At 40.3% G+C, this 16221-nt stretch overlaps 1 protein-coding gene across 1 annotated transcript in view; it reads right to left on the bottom strand.

Moving 5' to 3' along the window:
• Window positions 1-235: 235 nt before the first annotated feature.
• The window catches only part of LOC149947631 (uncharacterized), a 194546-nt gene continuing 178560 nt past the window's right edge, over window positions 236-16221 (bottom strand). The window contains exons 6-13 of the mRNA XM_090172046.1: window positions 4768-4877; window positions 4036-4150; window positions 2880-3102; window positions 2666-2811; window positions 2329-2607; window positions 2150-2235; window positions 1976-2084; window positions 236-1872 (exon numbers count right to left, since the gene is read on the bottom strand). Coding sequence (XP_090028172.1) covers window positions 1742-1872; window positions 1976-2084; window positions 2150-2235; window positions 2329-2607; window positions 2666-2811; window positions 2880-3102; window positions 4036-4150; window positions 4768-4877 — 1199 coding nt within the window. The 3' untranslated portion in view covers window positions 236-1741. The remainder of the gene's footprint in view (window positions 1873-1975; window positions 2085-2149; window positions 2236-2328; window positions 2608-2665; window positions 2812-2879; window positions 3103-4035; window positions 4151-4767; window positions 4878-16221) is intronic.

The following is a 16221-nucleotide window of genomic DNA, read 5'->3' as shown; positions in this document are numbered from 1 at the left end:
ACATATCAGGCTTGTTGCTTTATTATTTCAAAAATCATTATTATCGTGACATAACCTTAGCTTCGGGACCCGCGAGTTTTGCGTTTTTACGCTCTCCTTACATAGGCCCCCAGCAAAATATGCCTAGGGCCCAGTAAATACGGTACTGCAACGAATATTTAAAAGGTTCAACTAAAATGTGAATATCGTTTGCCTGAGGTGTTTTACACGAAATGTATGAAGGACAACCAAAATCTTTTCTAAGCCATTTTATTTTTATTTGAGCACCATCAGCAGTATTAACATCTGATGGGAGCAATTTTAAAAAAATGTTTATTCGACAAGATCTACGCTGGCATGCTTTAGCCTACTGTACAAACAAAGGAGGATTCTTTTTTTTATTCTTCAAGGCACCTTTTTAATTTTACCTATAATGATATTTCTTCGGCCTGGGGTGGATTCTACAAATCACCCCGTCACTTCGCATCGGGACTGACTTCTCCTCGCTTTTTTCAACCATTCTATTCCGGTTTCCCGTTCCTTTTAAATCTAACATTATTTACAAAAATGTTTTCTTATAAATACACATTCTCCATCTGTTCTGTCTCTACATCTTTAACACGAACAAAAGTTAAATATCTGTCGAATCAATAACTTAAAAACGGCTTTTCAAAGAAGAATATTTCCAAGTATTACATTTCGAACTTACGGAACGCTGCCGGATTTATGAGAAGGCCAAGCCAATAAATTATTAGCTTGATATTTTAAGGATATCATCGGGGAAAACGATAATAACATCTTCAAAACCAAATGGGAAATAAGTGTACCGATTTATAATACCGTCGAAAAGTTACGTTCAATATTACGCTAAATTCTACTACTTATATCACAGTAAAATAATATTCAAATTATGCGCCATTTTACGCAATATTTTATTAAAAAAAAATATCATTAGGATATAGAGAACTGTTAATTATTTTTTCTTGAGATATTCTTCTTTGAAATGAGCAATGATACAGCGAAATTCCTAACTAATGTTTATATTTGGGAAAAGCCGACGAAGAATAGATGGAACTGGTTGAGGGCTGAAACGTCCTTCCCAAATACTTGAGCTGATTGAATTTTGGAAAAGGAAGAATAAACGTTTTTTTTTTCGGAACAGACTCTTCGCATTTGTCCCATCAATGACGTCATCTACTTTTGTTTTTAAATACGCGAAGAAAAACACCCGACTTTATACAAAAGAACGAAAAAGCGTTTTTTTTTCCCATAGCCGTGCTTTTTGCCATTATAGCTTGTCGAGAGTACAGCTTATTTTCTATATATTTATTTAGTGATAGTTTTTATTACTTAAGGAGTCATTCATTTTTTTGTTTTCTTAAATATTATTCTCTACAATATCCTACAAGAAGTCTTCATTTATACACCAAAGTTCTATCGGTATCTCTCGATCGTATCGCGAATTTTTTTAAATTTTCTTTTAAGCTTTTATAAAAAGCCGAGGGGAGGAAATAATATTTATAAATGTCACAGGTACCGATAAACTTGACCGCCGTCATCGACAATTCTCTTTACACTTTATATATATATATATAATTTGTTTTCTCGTCAAGCCGTTAAATTCGTATAAAATCATTCGCATCCAACCGGAGGGGGTATATCATTGGCTTCAACGCGAGTGTCGGGTAAGTTCGGACTTCTCTCTAATTCCGAGCGTCGCGTGGCGAATGTCTCGAACCTAAGCCGTGTCTTCGCGATGATGTCACCGGCTGGACCGCGTCACTCGCGGCCTCAAATTGGTCAGCGTGGACACGACGGGTGATGCCAGGAACAGAATGACAGTCCAGTAATTGATATGGAGGGTTGCGGCGATATTTGATGGTCGGCACAAACCTACACCGAGTAGAAGAGTTAAAATGGCGGTATGATATCGTTTAAATCGTTCCAAGTGGGTAGCCATCATTTGGATCTTATTAACTATATTATTTTAGTTTACCTTTGCTCGTTACGTTGAAGGTAATGAAATCTCTGGCCAAAGGTACGCTCCTGATGCAGGAATCTTGGCTGCCAGAAAATTGCATAAACTTCTCATTTTCCGTGAAAGTCTATCGATGGAGGAAAAGAAACGATGTAATAAAGAGTCTAATATTTGGGTGACGATTTGAATTACCATGCAGTAACGTTTACGGGAACCAATCGCGGACGCAATGAGAAAGAATGTTCCATTCTCTTCCCAACTCCCGTGACACTGGAATGCTATCGAAGAGAAAGAAAATGTGTCGCGGCTTTAAAAAACGCTTTTCAACTAACGCCACCATCAAAGGTTGAAAGAATGAAAGAGCTTTTAACCTTTTGACCTCAGGTCGGAGGCGCACTCGGCCTGGAAATTGATTTTGTCGGCGGAATCGCAGCCCGCCGTCACTGTCGATTTGGCATTGCACCTATTAGCGTTGCTGGTCAAGCCAGCTGTCGAACCCATCGATTCTCCGTTCGGCGCGGACGCTTGGTGAGTGGCGATGTGGTGAATGTGGCTGGCCTCTGGTGACAGAATAGGAATCAGTTGCGGGTGGGCGCCGTCCATCGAGTAAATGCCCATCAGCGGACACACGCCGGTCTCGGGAACGCCGGCTACGAAATTCAGATATATCAAAATACGTTTCTTTGGGACAGAAAACGCGTTACGTACTCGTCAACGTTAGAAATGTCGCTAAGCGAGGATCAAAGTGATACGGAGTGCAAGCATCGTGCGTTTTGGCCACTTGCGCCCCGATTTGAACCTCGATCACGTGGTTGGCTCGTTTGTGAATACGCATACAAGCGTAACCGCTTTTACTAGAAATGACGTCAAACATTTCGTTAGATAGCGGAAAGGATTCGGTGAATTTAGACTCTTTACGAACCAGCCGGATGTGGAATGGACGACGAGTTGAGCGAGATCGTCGGAGGAGCTTTCTTCGTGAGTGCAAGCCATGCGCAACTCCATCTCTTCGTCGGTCGAGTTCACGATGCGGAACGTGTTGTTGCGGTGTCCGAATTCGTACTTCTGACTGCCGTCTAGAGTATGCCAATGCTTGTGCGTAGTCATCCAGAGTGGGAACGCGCACTTGGCATGCTGGTGACTCACTGTAACGAATGCAATGTTAAGATTCGTAAACGGGGTTGGAAAAAAGCCGGCTTTGTTTGAAAAAATCCTGACCATTGGTTTTAATTGGCTATAACCGTTTTTTTTTCGGTTATAACCGGCTAAAATATAAACAGTACCTTTTAGAATTTGTCTACAGTTATTGTCGTAAATAAGAAACTAAACAAATAAAGCGAAATAACTATATAAAATAACTGAATTCTTTTGATTTCCTCGGGAAATTCCCCCTAGTTTTTGCGTATGACGCACCGACAGAAGCGAGGCAGCGAACTTTGGAACTTTAAACCTACCGAAAAACTGGTAAAAGTAAACCGGTTTCTAAATATGAAACAAAAAATAAACTAAATTTCTAAATCAAAACTATTAATTTACTAAAATATTCATAGTGTAATTTGTTTTTAAAAAGAGCCACAAAAATCTGGATTTTTTCAAGTGGCTATAGCCGTATTTAACGCTTTAGTCCCATTCGACCGAAATCCCATTCAACCGAAGGCGGTTTTTGAGGTGTCCCATTCGACCAAATTCCGCCGAAACGTGCGGTTTTTATGTGTCCCATTCGACCGAACGCTGCTATATAAATTGGCTTTTGCTATGTTTTCAATTTAGTTACTGAAGTCGTTGATTTTTATCTTCACCTAGTCAAGAAAAGTAACTGAACCAAAACTGAAATAGTAAACTTAACCTAACCTAACCTAACCTAACCTAACCTAAACATGGATCTTCGATAGTACATACCTTATAAATAAAATACCAAATCACCCCGCCAATTGGGCTACATTTTAAAATTCTTTCGGTCGAATGGGATTTCGGTCGAATGGGAATAAACGGTATTTAACCAGGTGGCTATAACCGGTATGGCTGGTTCTATGCCAACCCTGTTCGTAAATGACGAGCGACATTCGAACATTTCGAACCTTTAGTCAGTTTCATGATGCGAGATCCTTCAACGGCCGAAAGTATCCCGTCACATGTTGCATCACCGGACTGCGACAGAAGTACTCCAGGATGATCTTTCTCCTTTTCGTATACCTGCAAATACGAATATCACCTTTAATTATTTACAATTAATAATATTATAAGCGCGGGAACTATTAAATTGTTTTTTTTGCTTGATTTTAAGATATTTTGAAGCAAAATTTATTTCTAAATTGAACACGACATAGTAAAAAAGACCGTTTAATTTAATTATTTTCTTAAATCGCGGTACTTAGGCAAATATGCCTTCGTAGCGGAACTAGATTTTGTTTTAAACTTTAGAAATTTCAATTTATTTCTGCCTACAACAAAAAAGGCAAAAACACTACCGTTGACAAAATGTTAATTATTTAGCCATTTTGAAAGGGCAATTTTTAAAAGTCCCTATTTATATTTGGAAAGCGACGTTATACATCACCGCGAATGAAAGGACCGTCGAGCGGTGTACTTAAGTTCTCTTAACATGGCCGTCCTCGAAGTCGTTTTATAAAGGGAGGGTTGAGGATGAATTAATGCCGGGGAATTAAGGGTATCATGTAAAATGGAAAAGTCGGACGGTGCTGAAGTGGAAAAGTTCGCGAGGCTTAAGAGCGAAGAAAAATTGGGTTGAAAAAGGAAGAGCTTCGAGCCTTTTTTTTGATAGAGATAGGATTCTTTTTTCGTTTACTCACAAAACAGCGTAATTTGTCTTCATCTGTCTTGGCATCCTTATGCTCAAGTTTGCCCACGAAATAGCGCGTTGATCCTTCTTTCCAAACGGCCAAACAAACTAGCTCTTCCACTAAAAGCGAGAGAAAAAGAAAAATGCCGAAGATTTCTTTAAAGTATAATAAAAAAAATCACGTCTTTAATTCTAAGACGCTTTGTTCGCATTGAATATCCCATTACTGACTATTTCGCATTAACGCCAATGAGATTATCCAAAGTTATAAAACCCTTCTTGCTGGAAGCTTAGAAATAGGCTGTCCCGTGAAAACCAAAGCTGTATGCTTAACGTTAATTGCTGTAACTACCAAAGACTAGACGACATTTAATTTTGTTCTTGTAAGTTTTAGCTTCGTGTAAGTGGATTTCTAAGGTCATATCTACAGGGACAACGTATTAACGAAAAGTAAATGAAATTATTACAAAGCTTTAGAGCGACTTTTCGGTTGTTTGTATTAATTTAAATCGAGTTTGTATTTAAAATTCCAACAGCGAATTAGTTTCGGGTAATTGAGTTAATCAAGGAATTACGCACTCGGACTGTAATGATTCCAAACAAGGTCATCAAATTTTCAGTTAATTGATACGAGCGGGTAAAAATGTCTCATACGGGAAATGTCGTCGGTTTAATTATCGTCACATTCTAAACATTTAATAGACGAGTCATTGTCCTTAATAAATTAACCAGAAAGCGTCACGGCGGAAGAGTTCTCAACGAGAAAGGAGTTTGAGTATAAAGCCAACTAGGCGAAATAGGCAATTGGAAAAACGTAGACGCTTCAGCTATCTAGGGGACAGAGGACGTGTCCCGCGAATATAAACGCGACGTTCGAGCAGTCGCGGGAGATACGCCAGTTAAGAGCGACCGTGGCTCACTGCTCTTCGTAACGTCTCCGTCCTAGCTTTCACGAGCCCCTGCTTCGTAACGGAGACAATGCCTCGTGGATGGCAGGACGGATACGACACGGAGAGCCAGTGCGCGCCTAGCCTAAGAGTCAACCAATTACGTAGGCAAAGCGATAGGCGTTTAGTCGGGGAGTTTTAAAACTCGTCTCAATTGATCTTTTAAGTCCGGCTGTTGGAAAGACGCGAAAGTTGGGAAAAACGAGTGCGGCGAATCTTGTTATACGGACTTCCCCCTTTAAAAGAGTCTTAAGTCCTCCCTCTCCTTCGCCTTCAAAGTTGTTTTCCCGGGAACACGGGGTTTAAGGACGTATAAAGAGGCCTGGCAGCCCTCAGTTACTAGCAAATGCGCCGCTGTATTCGACTGACACAGTCGTGGGATCCATCTCATCACTTTAATGGTCAGGATAGACCTCGAAGTCCGTCCGTCGCCTGAATTTAGAGAAATTCAACCGTTAGAGGGATTTTCGAAGAGAGGGTAGGGAAGGACCGACGAGGCCTCGAAGGCCCTTATAGGCAATCCCTTCCAGCGGTACGATCGAAATAGGACTTTGCGCTTGTTGCACGCGCGTTCCCGGATGCGCCTTCGATAAACGCGACACGGACGTTTTGCTAGAAAGCAATTCGATGTTTCCTCGAACAATATCCCATTCGGTTCAAACTTTTTTCCCTTCTTTCTCGGCGCCGATAAACGCCCCTCGAAACGTACGATATTAGCCTCATATCCGCGATATTCGAATCGTGTACCTTTTATTGAAAAGCCCATTTCAATGTTTAGCGCCGCAATTCCAAACACCTTCCGTCGTTCGGCTTAAAACGCCCCGAAAAGACGTACTTCCAATCTCATCTTCGTCATCAATTTTGTATCCTAGTACACAGCTCCAGTACGTTGCCATTTATTATAAAGGCGTAATTTTCGCGCGAACAAATCGGTATTCGATTTCAATACGTATCCCAGCTTTACGAAACTAACTAACAGATAAATAATAATAATAATAATAATAATAATAATAATAATAATAATACAAATCAGATAGGCTAATACCCAAGGCCCCACCTTAGGCCCAGGTCATCTAGCGACTTTTAATACCATTAATAGTGGGGTGGCGGAGTGGTTAGCACTTTCGCCTCACAGCAGGAGGAGTCGGGTTCGATCCCAACTTGTGACACTGGGTGAAAACTCGGAACAACTCCTTCCGCGTTGAGTTTACAAGATCTCTCCCCACTGGTTAAAGGGGTTTTCCCCCGAGATCTTCGGTTTCCCCTTCCATAAAAACTTGTTGAGGTTAACGGTAATAGTGAGTGTAGGGAGCTGTTGGCTCGCGTTGCATGAAGAGCTTGCCACCACCTTCCTTCGCATTGTAACCCGGCCACCTGAATTAATAGCTTTAAAAAAAGTCGCTTGATGACTTAAGCAGCGTTCAGACTATGTGAAAATATTACGTTTGCGTCGATCGTGTCGGTTCTTTCGAGTTCTTACACCGTTCAGACTTCTCAACAGAGACATTAAATGTTCGCGCGTGTCGTTTACATTTTTTCGTTTCGTTTCCGCTCAAAAAGTTCATAGCAGGCATATAGCCTTATGCCTCATCAGCGCTGACTTTAGGTAGTGGCGACCTTTAGAACCATCGAAATACTATAACCAGTCAGAGGTGGAAAAAAATTATTTCAATTTTTCCGCCGTTATTACTGAGCTCTGATTGGATGAACAATCACTTTTTATGTTAATCTCCGTGCAAGGTTGGTTCCTTTCTGAACAGTGAAATGAACGAACCGACGCGACCAACATAATCGAAACGACACGACCGATGCTAACGTAATATTTTCACATAGTCTGAACGCTGCTTTAGGCGTAAGGTGGTTCCTTGGGTATTAGCCTAGCGGATTATTTATTATTATTATATTATTATTAAATCAGGTGTCCGGGTTACAATGCGTAGGAGGGTGGTGGCAAGCCCTTCATGCAGCGCGAGCCTACACTTATGGAAAGGGGAAACCGAAGATGTACAATTACTTTAAACGTCTACCGCAGTCGAACGCAAAAATCAAGTTCCATTAGCAAAAAGAGTTCGTCCTGAACTAATAAGCGCGCTTCCTCCAATGGCCGGGATGACGTCGGGGGCTCCTAACGTCACTCGTATCCGCGTTAAGTATAGACTTAAATCTACGAAACAAGTATCCTTTGTTGAAACCTCGAAGAGTTAGATGGAGTCCACTATATGAGCTTGTCAAAATTTGGATGACCCTCGAAAAAAGCAGGCCCGCTTCAAAGCTTCCAGATTCAGTCTCTTTTTTCCTCCGCTAGGCTCTTTATTTTTTTTTGGTGCCATTTCGCGCAACGGCGGAAGTGGCTCTGGCTCCATCGAAATCTCGAGCCTCTTTTCGCAGCCTTCTTCAACTCAATGTTTAGCATCCATCGCGAACCACTCTTTCGCGCGGCCCAAAGGAGAGGCCGTGTATCGGCGAAACAACGACGAAACGGAAAAAAGTGACACTCGACCGACGAGAAAAGGAGACACCTTCTCGAGTAAGTCCCACACCCACTCAGCAACCGACTCCCGAGCCGCTGCGAATGCGACCGTGTTGACTTTCAGCTTCAAAATTTAATTCTAAAACTCGTTTTAAATTTAAACGTCATTTATTTTAATATTTTGATTCGCTTTGGCGTACTTGTAAAGCAATCACCGGTTGCCGGGTTAAATGGCGTTGGAGGGTGGTGGCAAGCCCTTCGAGACAACAGCTCAATACGCTTACTATTAATTATTAAATTATAATACCATTTTTCATAATCCTAAATTTTCTTATTCCAAATTGTTTTTACATTCGATTTATGTTAAGGTTTTTATAATATATTTATAATACGCGGTATTCTTGTTTTAATGGGAAAGGTTACCTTCGACCATGTTTAAATTAGCCCTTCCACCAAAGAGCGCATGAATTCGTCCATCTATTTTGTCGTTCGATTTTAACAAGTTGGACAAGCCATAGCCGAATTTACACTTTCCCTTATTCCACCAAAGAAAATCCAGAAAACAAGCTACTTCACGATAAAATGTATTTTAGTTCTACTCTAACATTGCTGAAGATGGCGCCACATTAACACTGGGGGTCCCTTTCCCGCTAGTATTACTACCCAAGGCACCACCTAAGGCCTAAGTCATCGAGCGACTTTTAATGCTTTTAAACAGGGGGCCGGGTTACCTCTAACCAGCAGGAAGATAACTTACAAGCTCCACGTGGAAGGAGTGGTTCCGAGTGTTCACCCAGTGCAATAAGCTAGGGTCGAACCCTACCCTAAGAAAGAACCCGTGATTGTACCGGAGTGCTTTCCCCCCTTACCATGAGGAAATTACAAGATAAAATACGGAGGGGCGTGGTTTCTCTACCGGGAATCAAATATATGATCACCGGAATAAATTCTTGTCCTAACGGAAGAAATATCTAAATATATTTGTTTCCGGACGTTATTTCCGCCAGTGTGCTTTCATAAAACGGGCGAGGGTGGCTCAACACATCAAGGTCTTCCGTTTGGCTCTACCGCAGCGTCGCCAAATGGCGATAAGGTTTCAAATATCCCACTTTCATTTTCGGAAGGCGCTTCAGCAGTGTACACTTCGGCGGTGCTGAAAAAGAGAATCTTTTCGCCGCTAAAACTCGACGAATGCACTTTTCCTTATTGTTATTTTCGCTTTAAAAAATTGGAAGAGTTTCTCCACTATTAACACGTAGATCGTATACCTTAAGAGAGTATCCATCTACTTTTTTTGATAATGTGTTTCAAAATACTTTCCGTAGAGAAAATGGCACCAGGCCAGGGTTTTACGGAATGAATTTCTCTGCCTTTTCCAGGTTTTCCCTGACCATTTCTGTATGTATTTAATTATGATACTGCGTGAAAATGTATTTTTAATACATATTAAATAAATTCTTTGGTTTTCCTTCATTTTGATATACAGGGTGTTTGAAAAGGATATGCAAAATTTTTTAAGGAGTTGTAGACTTTAAATACTGTTTAAGTTTACTTTTTTACGCTGGTTACAAAGTCCTTTTTTACTTATCACACGAAGCCGAACCTTAATGTTCGCATTTTCCCGCTGCTTGGTTTTGCGCTTGTCACAGCCTACTTCCAGGGGCTAGTAGGCCACACTTTGAAGCTCTCTGGCACTCTTTTAACTCATCGTAGGAAAATGGGGGGGGGGGGAAACAGGCCATACTTCTCAACTCACCCCTACAACTCCTTAAATTTTTTGCATTTGAAACACCATGTATATTATTAGTACATTTTAAAAGGAAGGAAAACTGAGGAGTATATAGACTACGTTTCCTTTACGTAGTCGAAAATCTCCTTAGAAACCAGAGCTTTGGCGATTTGATTGTGACGGCACCAAGGATAGGTTTGAGAGTATCTGCGAGTGCGTCTTCATCTTCCATTAATTTATTCGCGAGATATTTTTGGGGCAATTTACAAATTCCTTGACTTTTCCTTGTTTAATTCGGGTCATTTTCTAGTTCTACGACTTTTCTCTGACCTTTTGGATCCTTTTCAAATTCCCTGACATTTCTCTGACGTTTTGGAACCATTTTCAAATTCTCTGACTTTTCCATAATTTTTTGGAATCATTTTATAATTCCCTGACTTTTTTGGAAACATTTTGAAATTGCCTGACTTTTTTAAACCATTTTCCAATTCCCTGACTTTTAGAAACCTTTTAGAAATTCCCAGACATTTTGGAACCATTTCGAAATTTCCAGACTTTTCCTTACAATTTTGGGACACTTTTTTAATTCCCCGACTTTCCCTGACCTTTTGGACCATTTCCAATTCCCAGACTTTTCCTTGTTTGGTCCCACGCACGCGCTTATTCGTCTACTGGCACACGGTTGCAAAAACTAAAATTAAAATGAAAATACAGAACGAGTTTTACATGAAAATGAAGCTAAAAATACGATAGTTCAATCCGTAGTACTATTAGTTTAAAAAAAGCGGTTTATATCCCGGATTTAACGCAATTAAATTAATTATTACTAAAACCGATTTAATGTTAAAGAGTTCCCTGGAGATGCGTCGCTAAATTCGCTGGAAATCCACTAGAAAAAAAGGAACCAGCGAATCGAGAAACATGGAGCATTAAAAAGAGGAAATTACTTGGTCGAAATGGCGACATTTCCTGAAAGGAAAACGTAACGGGGGGGGGGGAGGAAGTCCGCACGAGGCCGACGACGAGGACAGAAGGGTGGTGGGCAGGGAGAGAGAAAAGACCGGAAGGAGATTCCAAACCATTCGCGAGCGGCGCGCGGGCTCCTTCGATTCCCAGCGAGTAAATTGCTTTACTTCCTTCGGCAAAAATCTCCGGCAGAACCCTTAAAATAATACCCAGTTTTCCTTTAAACCTAATCCAACGGCTCTCCAAAGTTTTATATTATTTTCAGGCAGTTTTTGTATAAGGGCTCTTCGCTCGTGGCCAACGATACGGGTATCCATCAGCGGTTCACGGGCGGCCATTGTTACCAGGAAGTCCCCGCTGACGGTGTGGGATATTATGGATTTTTCGCGTAAACCCATAACTGCGCCCGAGTTTTTTCCCAAGGAGCCTTTTCAGAGGCTGACTATAAATTGCACCGTAAGACAACTACGCGGTATGACAATTACTTTATCTTTTGGCCTGCTTGTAACCGAGCAAGAGTCCATCACCATTGGAAATATGGGTATTAGCCTAGCTGATTATTATTATTATTATTATTAAGAGGCATAGCAAATCTAGCTTTGAGAATGGTTTGAAGCGTATCTTTAGGTTATTTGGTAACGGGTTTGAACAGAAAAGGCTAAAGGTATAATATTACCTAAAGTTAATAGGTCAAAAGACTGAATCGGTGGAGTTTCTGCTAGATGTTCTATGTCCCAGCTTCTTTCAAATAGATCTAGGCGCAACAAACACAGCACCACACACAAGGAGAACGCAACCCGTCAAAAGCCGTGCATTTCCTCGCGTACATTTTTCATTGGTTAGACGCTTTAGCGCCTGCTGTCGTCGGAAGGGGAAAGTTCGGAAATTGTTATCCCCTTTCCGTAAAACGTTCATCGTAAAGGTTCGTCCAATGAAATTTGTACACAACACTGCGTTAGCTTGTTTAAAGGCTAGCTGCGTTCTCCTCGTGTTTGTTGCTCCTAGCAATAAGATGAACCAATTAGCCGACCCGACGAGTTGGTACTTCCAAATCTCAATTCAATTCAGACGGACAACTAGTTGAAGCAAATCGATCCAACTTAACCATTCGTTTCTTTGGAAGTACATATCACCGTAACATCTTTTAAGTTGTATATTTTGGGCGCGTTTAACACACCAAGTTTAAAGTATAAATAATTTGGCGAGATGTAAATAATCCAATTATCAAAAATATTTTATTTATCAAAATATTATTTTTATTATTAATGGTTATTTAGTTTAATTAAAGGCACTTTTGGATTGGCTAATTAAAATTTCAATTATTATGGCGCGTAAATTTAAGATTGTTGTTAGAACCAGGTGTACCTAAGACGTCTCTTACTTTTACAGCGTTGTCCATCGGCTTCTGGTTTCCCAATCCTAGAAAATCCCAACTTTTTTCTAGACACGGACGTTTTTCGGCGCGGTGGAAGCTTATACTCCGCCGGCGTTACACGGATAGATCGAGACAATTTCTGTTTTGTTTCGCGCGTAGGACTCTCTCGAAGCATGGCTGTATATCACGCCTTCGAGCGACCAAATAAAATAGCAACGAAAAAATAAAGTAAAAACCTTTAAAAAACTCGATTCGACAAGGGAATCAAGGCGATCCCTTCTAAGTCAAACTCTCGGACAAACCCCTTCTTCCAGCCCGCCTCATAACCTTATAGAAAACTTTCTTTCTATTTTACGACGGAAGAAAATAATCTTCAAAGGGCAAAGCCGACCCCTGATGCCTTTAATGTATTTTTCATCATCCTCAGTCTAAAATGATCCTCGGCCTTAAGGCTTTCTATATATATATATATATATATATCTCTCTCTCTTTTTCTAACTACCGTTTCTTAAATTCGATTTGATCTTCTTCAATACTACATTGAAGATTAAACTTCCTACACACAAAACCTAAATATTATAAAAGCTAGACGGCATCTCCGGACGTTGCGAAACCGAAAAGGATTACGCGGCGTCCGGGGGCTAGACAACGCGAATAATACGAATCGTAGAATGACCTTGGACAAATAAACTAAATGATCCACAATGGCGGAGCCTTTCTACCTAAATACAAAGCGGCTGCTTGGAAACGTTAGATGACCTTCATTCCGTCGTTCGCATGGTATTTATTATCAAAGAAGTTAGGCCTTTTCGATACGTTTGGAAATAATATTGGTTGCAAAACTATTTTGAAATTGCGATCCCAAAAGCATATTATTTATTTTCCAAGACAAAACAATTATCCTTCGAGCTTAAGATATTTAAGTCCAACTTTATTGGCGTATACAGGGTGTTTCAAAAGGTGATGCAAAAATTTGAAGGCGTTGTAGGGGGTGAGTTGAGAAGTACGCCTGATTTTACCACATTTTCCTACGATGAGTTAAAAGAGCGCCAGAGAGCTCAAATTGTGGCCTAATAGCCCCTGGAAGTAGGCTGCAACAAGCACGGGGATAGGCCGGTTCGGGTACCTTTCCTGGTAGAAACGTTGAACAGCCAAAGCATTGCCATCCGCTAGTCCATACACGAAATGAATATCCGCCAGTTCTCCGAAGTGAGCTCCATTGTTGCAGTTTGAAAGTGATCACGACTTTAAATACTGTTCAAGTTTACTTTTTCACGCTGGTTACCTCGATTTGTTTACAAAGTCCTTACCTATCACACGAACCCAAACCTTAATGTTCGCGTTTCCCTGCTGCTTGGTTTTTCGTTTGTTCCAGCCTACTTCCAGCGGCTTGTAGGCCACACTTTGAAGCTCTCTGGCGCTCTTTTAGCTCATCGTAGGAAAATGGGACAAAACAGGCATACTTCTCAACTCACCCCCTTCAAATTTTTGCATAAACTTTTGAAACACAATGTATATGGGGCGCCTGAATAATTATTTGGGTGGAAATGGTTACAATATAGGACAATACGTGGCGCTGCTCTCGCCGGAGCAGGCGCGGTATCTAGATTCCTGACCGGTAGCATATATTGATCTAAGGAGTCGCAAAAAGGCGACATCCATTGATAATAATAGCGCGAAAGAGCACGGGAGTAATAAATTTAAATAATACACGATGTTGTATCGCCGATAATTACCAAAACAGAAACGAAGAAGATTAAAGGCGAACCTCCGACTACGCGTATAACAAAAAATTGTAATTCCAAGACAGTTCTATGTACAATAGAAAGGAAATTGCTCCTTGGTAACCGTACGTAAGCGATATGTTCGCCTTGACTACGTTTTCCCAGAAAGAGAGAGAGAGAGAGAGAGAGAGAGAGAGAGAGAGAGAAAGAAAAGGAGGAAGAGAAAGCGTATTGGAAAACAAAAGGACTAAATCAGAAGAAAAGTGCTCTCGCGAAGGGGCCGCATTCGTCCATTACCAGGATGAATTTGATCTTTTCTCCCTTTTTGTTCTTCGCGTAAAAAGCAAAAGGAACAAAAAAAAAACAAAACGGGGGCTCTGGCTGGATTTCGCATTCGCAAAGATGTAACTTTTCCCGGGGGCTATAACGGGCTCGCGATAAGGAATTGGAGCGAAGAAAATGAAACTTAAAAGTAAAATTAAGAGCGAAAAATTGCCGAGCAATGTATTACGAATACCCCTCACCCCAGAACGGATATAATAGTTCTTCTCTATTTTAGGTAAACTAATGACAGCCCCTGGACGAGGTCTTCTCCGTACGATTGAAGGCAAACCTCCTAAGCCTTTGTACGATTGAAAATGAAAAAAAGATTTATTCTCGGTCTCTTTTCAAAGACAAAGTTTCGACAAGTATAATTTTTATTTGGTGGAGTTCTTTAAACCGAAAGAAAAATTACGAATTTCGGGGATAGCTTTAAAAGAGAATAACGCTTTAAAAATTAATAGCGCGGTGAAATTTGTTAAATACGCTATAACTTTCTTTTTGAATATTCAGGTTTTAACAGTTCCTTATCTTAAGGAGGAAGACTACAGTGGTCATTGTCTACTTTCACGCTATTTCAAGCTGAACTCTCTTAATTTTCTATTTTAACTTATAAAATTAATATTTATTTGTAGAACAGCCTCTTGTTTAGTGTTTAAAATAATTTTGACAATTTAAAATTTTTAAGTAATTAAGTTATTACGTTTTAATTCGGACCCCCGGAGCTAAACAAGTTGGGCAAGCGTGCAAACTACCCTATAGTTAGGACCTTATATCTCGTTAACTATTAATATTAGAATTATCAAAATTATTTTAAGCACTAGAGGAAGGTTCAGCCTAATAGGAAAAATATAATTCAATTAGGTAATTGTTGAAACAGAAACGTCCAGCTTGAACGAAAAAGAGGCTTTTACTGTATTCTTCCCCCTTAAAGTGAAACCATACTAATCTTTAGTGCTGGAACCCGCCACTATAGATAGGGTAAGAATTAAATCAGTTTCGCGTTGTATCAAAACCATCGACTTTTAATTTATTCAGACCTCCGTAAGTAAATTTAAAAATAAGAGTGGTTGAAAGTGCATTATATTATAAATTTTAAATCACCTTTATAAAATAATTAAGGGGTTTAAACTAGAAATGCGCCCGAATATTTTTTTACGTTACGTTACCCATATTTAACAAAATAAAAGTAATGGAATATATTCCAAGAACATCCAATCCAAATTTTATTCCTCTACGGAATTACCGTTGCTCGGAAAAACGTGGAAAACTGGAAGAAGATATTTTTTCTCCGAGTGTATAGACAAAAAATATTTGGGTCCAATATGACCAGTAGTAGATTGAAAGTCGGCCAAGCAAAGGGAAGGTTACGATACTCGCGGAATAAAAAATGGAAGGGCTTCTTCGTAAAGCCGGGACCAATGGGAAAAATCGCGAGCCTTATCCCTTTAGGGGGCGAAGAGTTGAATGCGCTGGAAGGTCAGACAGATTCTCAATCGATTCCGAACACGAGGCGAAGGAAGAGGGAGAGATGAACACGCGCAGATATTGGAATGATTTTTCGATTCGAACCAAATACCTATACACGAGTTCAATATTTCAAAAAAAACCCCCGAAAGAGCAAACGGAACAAAGGTCTCAAAATATGGAATGAAAACTTCCAGTTCAATAAACGTGCTTCACTCTATTTGTCCGTTAGCCGAGATTTTTCTTTCACTGACCAAGAGAACACCAAACTCGAAATACGAAGTCTTTCTGTACTATTACGGAGACCAATGTCTGTATATAGTCAAGTCATTCAGTACGGTAAACTTTGACTCGCAATGACAAGAAAAGCGGCGCGTGATCTACGCCGAGAAAGAGGGGAGTTCAAAGTGGGAGCCCCGATGTTATACGACTAACTAAATGAGAAAAAAATAACTTTTTTGACGA

This window comes from Leiobunum rupestre, chromosome 4 (genome assembly GCF_980474605.1).
Source record: "Leiobunum rupestre chromosome 4, qqLeiRupe1.1.hap1, whole genome shotgun sequence".
Classification (NCBI taxonomy): Eukaryota; Metazoa; Arthropoda; class Arachnida; order Opiliones; family Sclerosomatidae; genus Leiobunum; species Leiobunum rupestre.
This window is presented reverse-complemented; position numbering and strand designations above follow the sequence as displayed.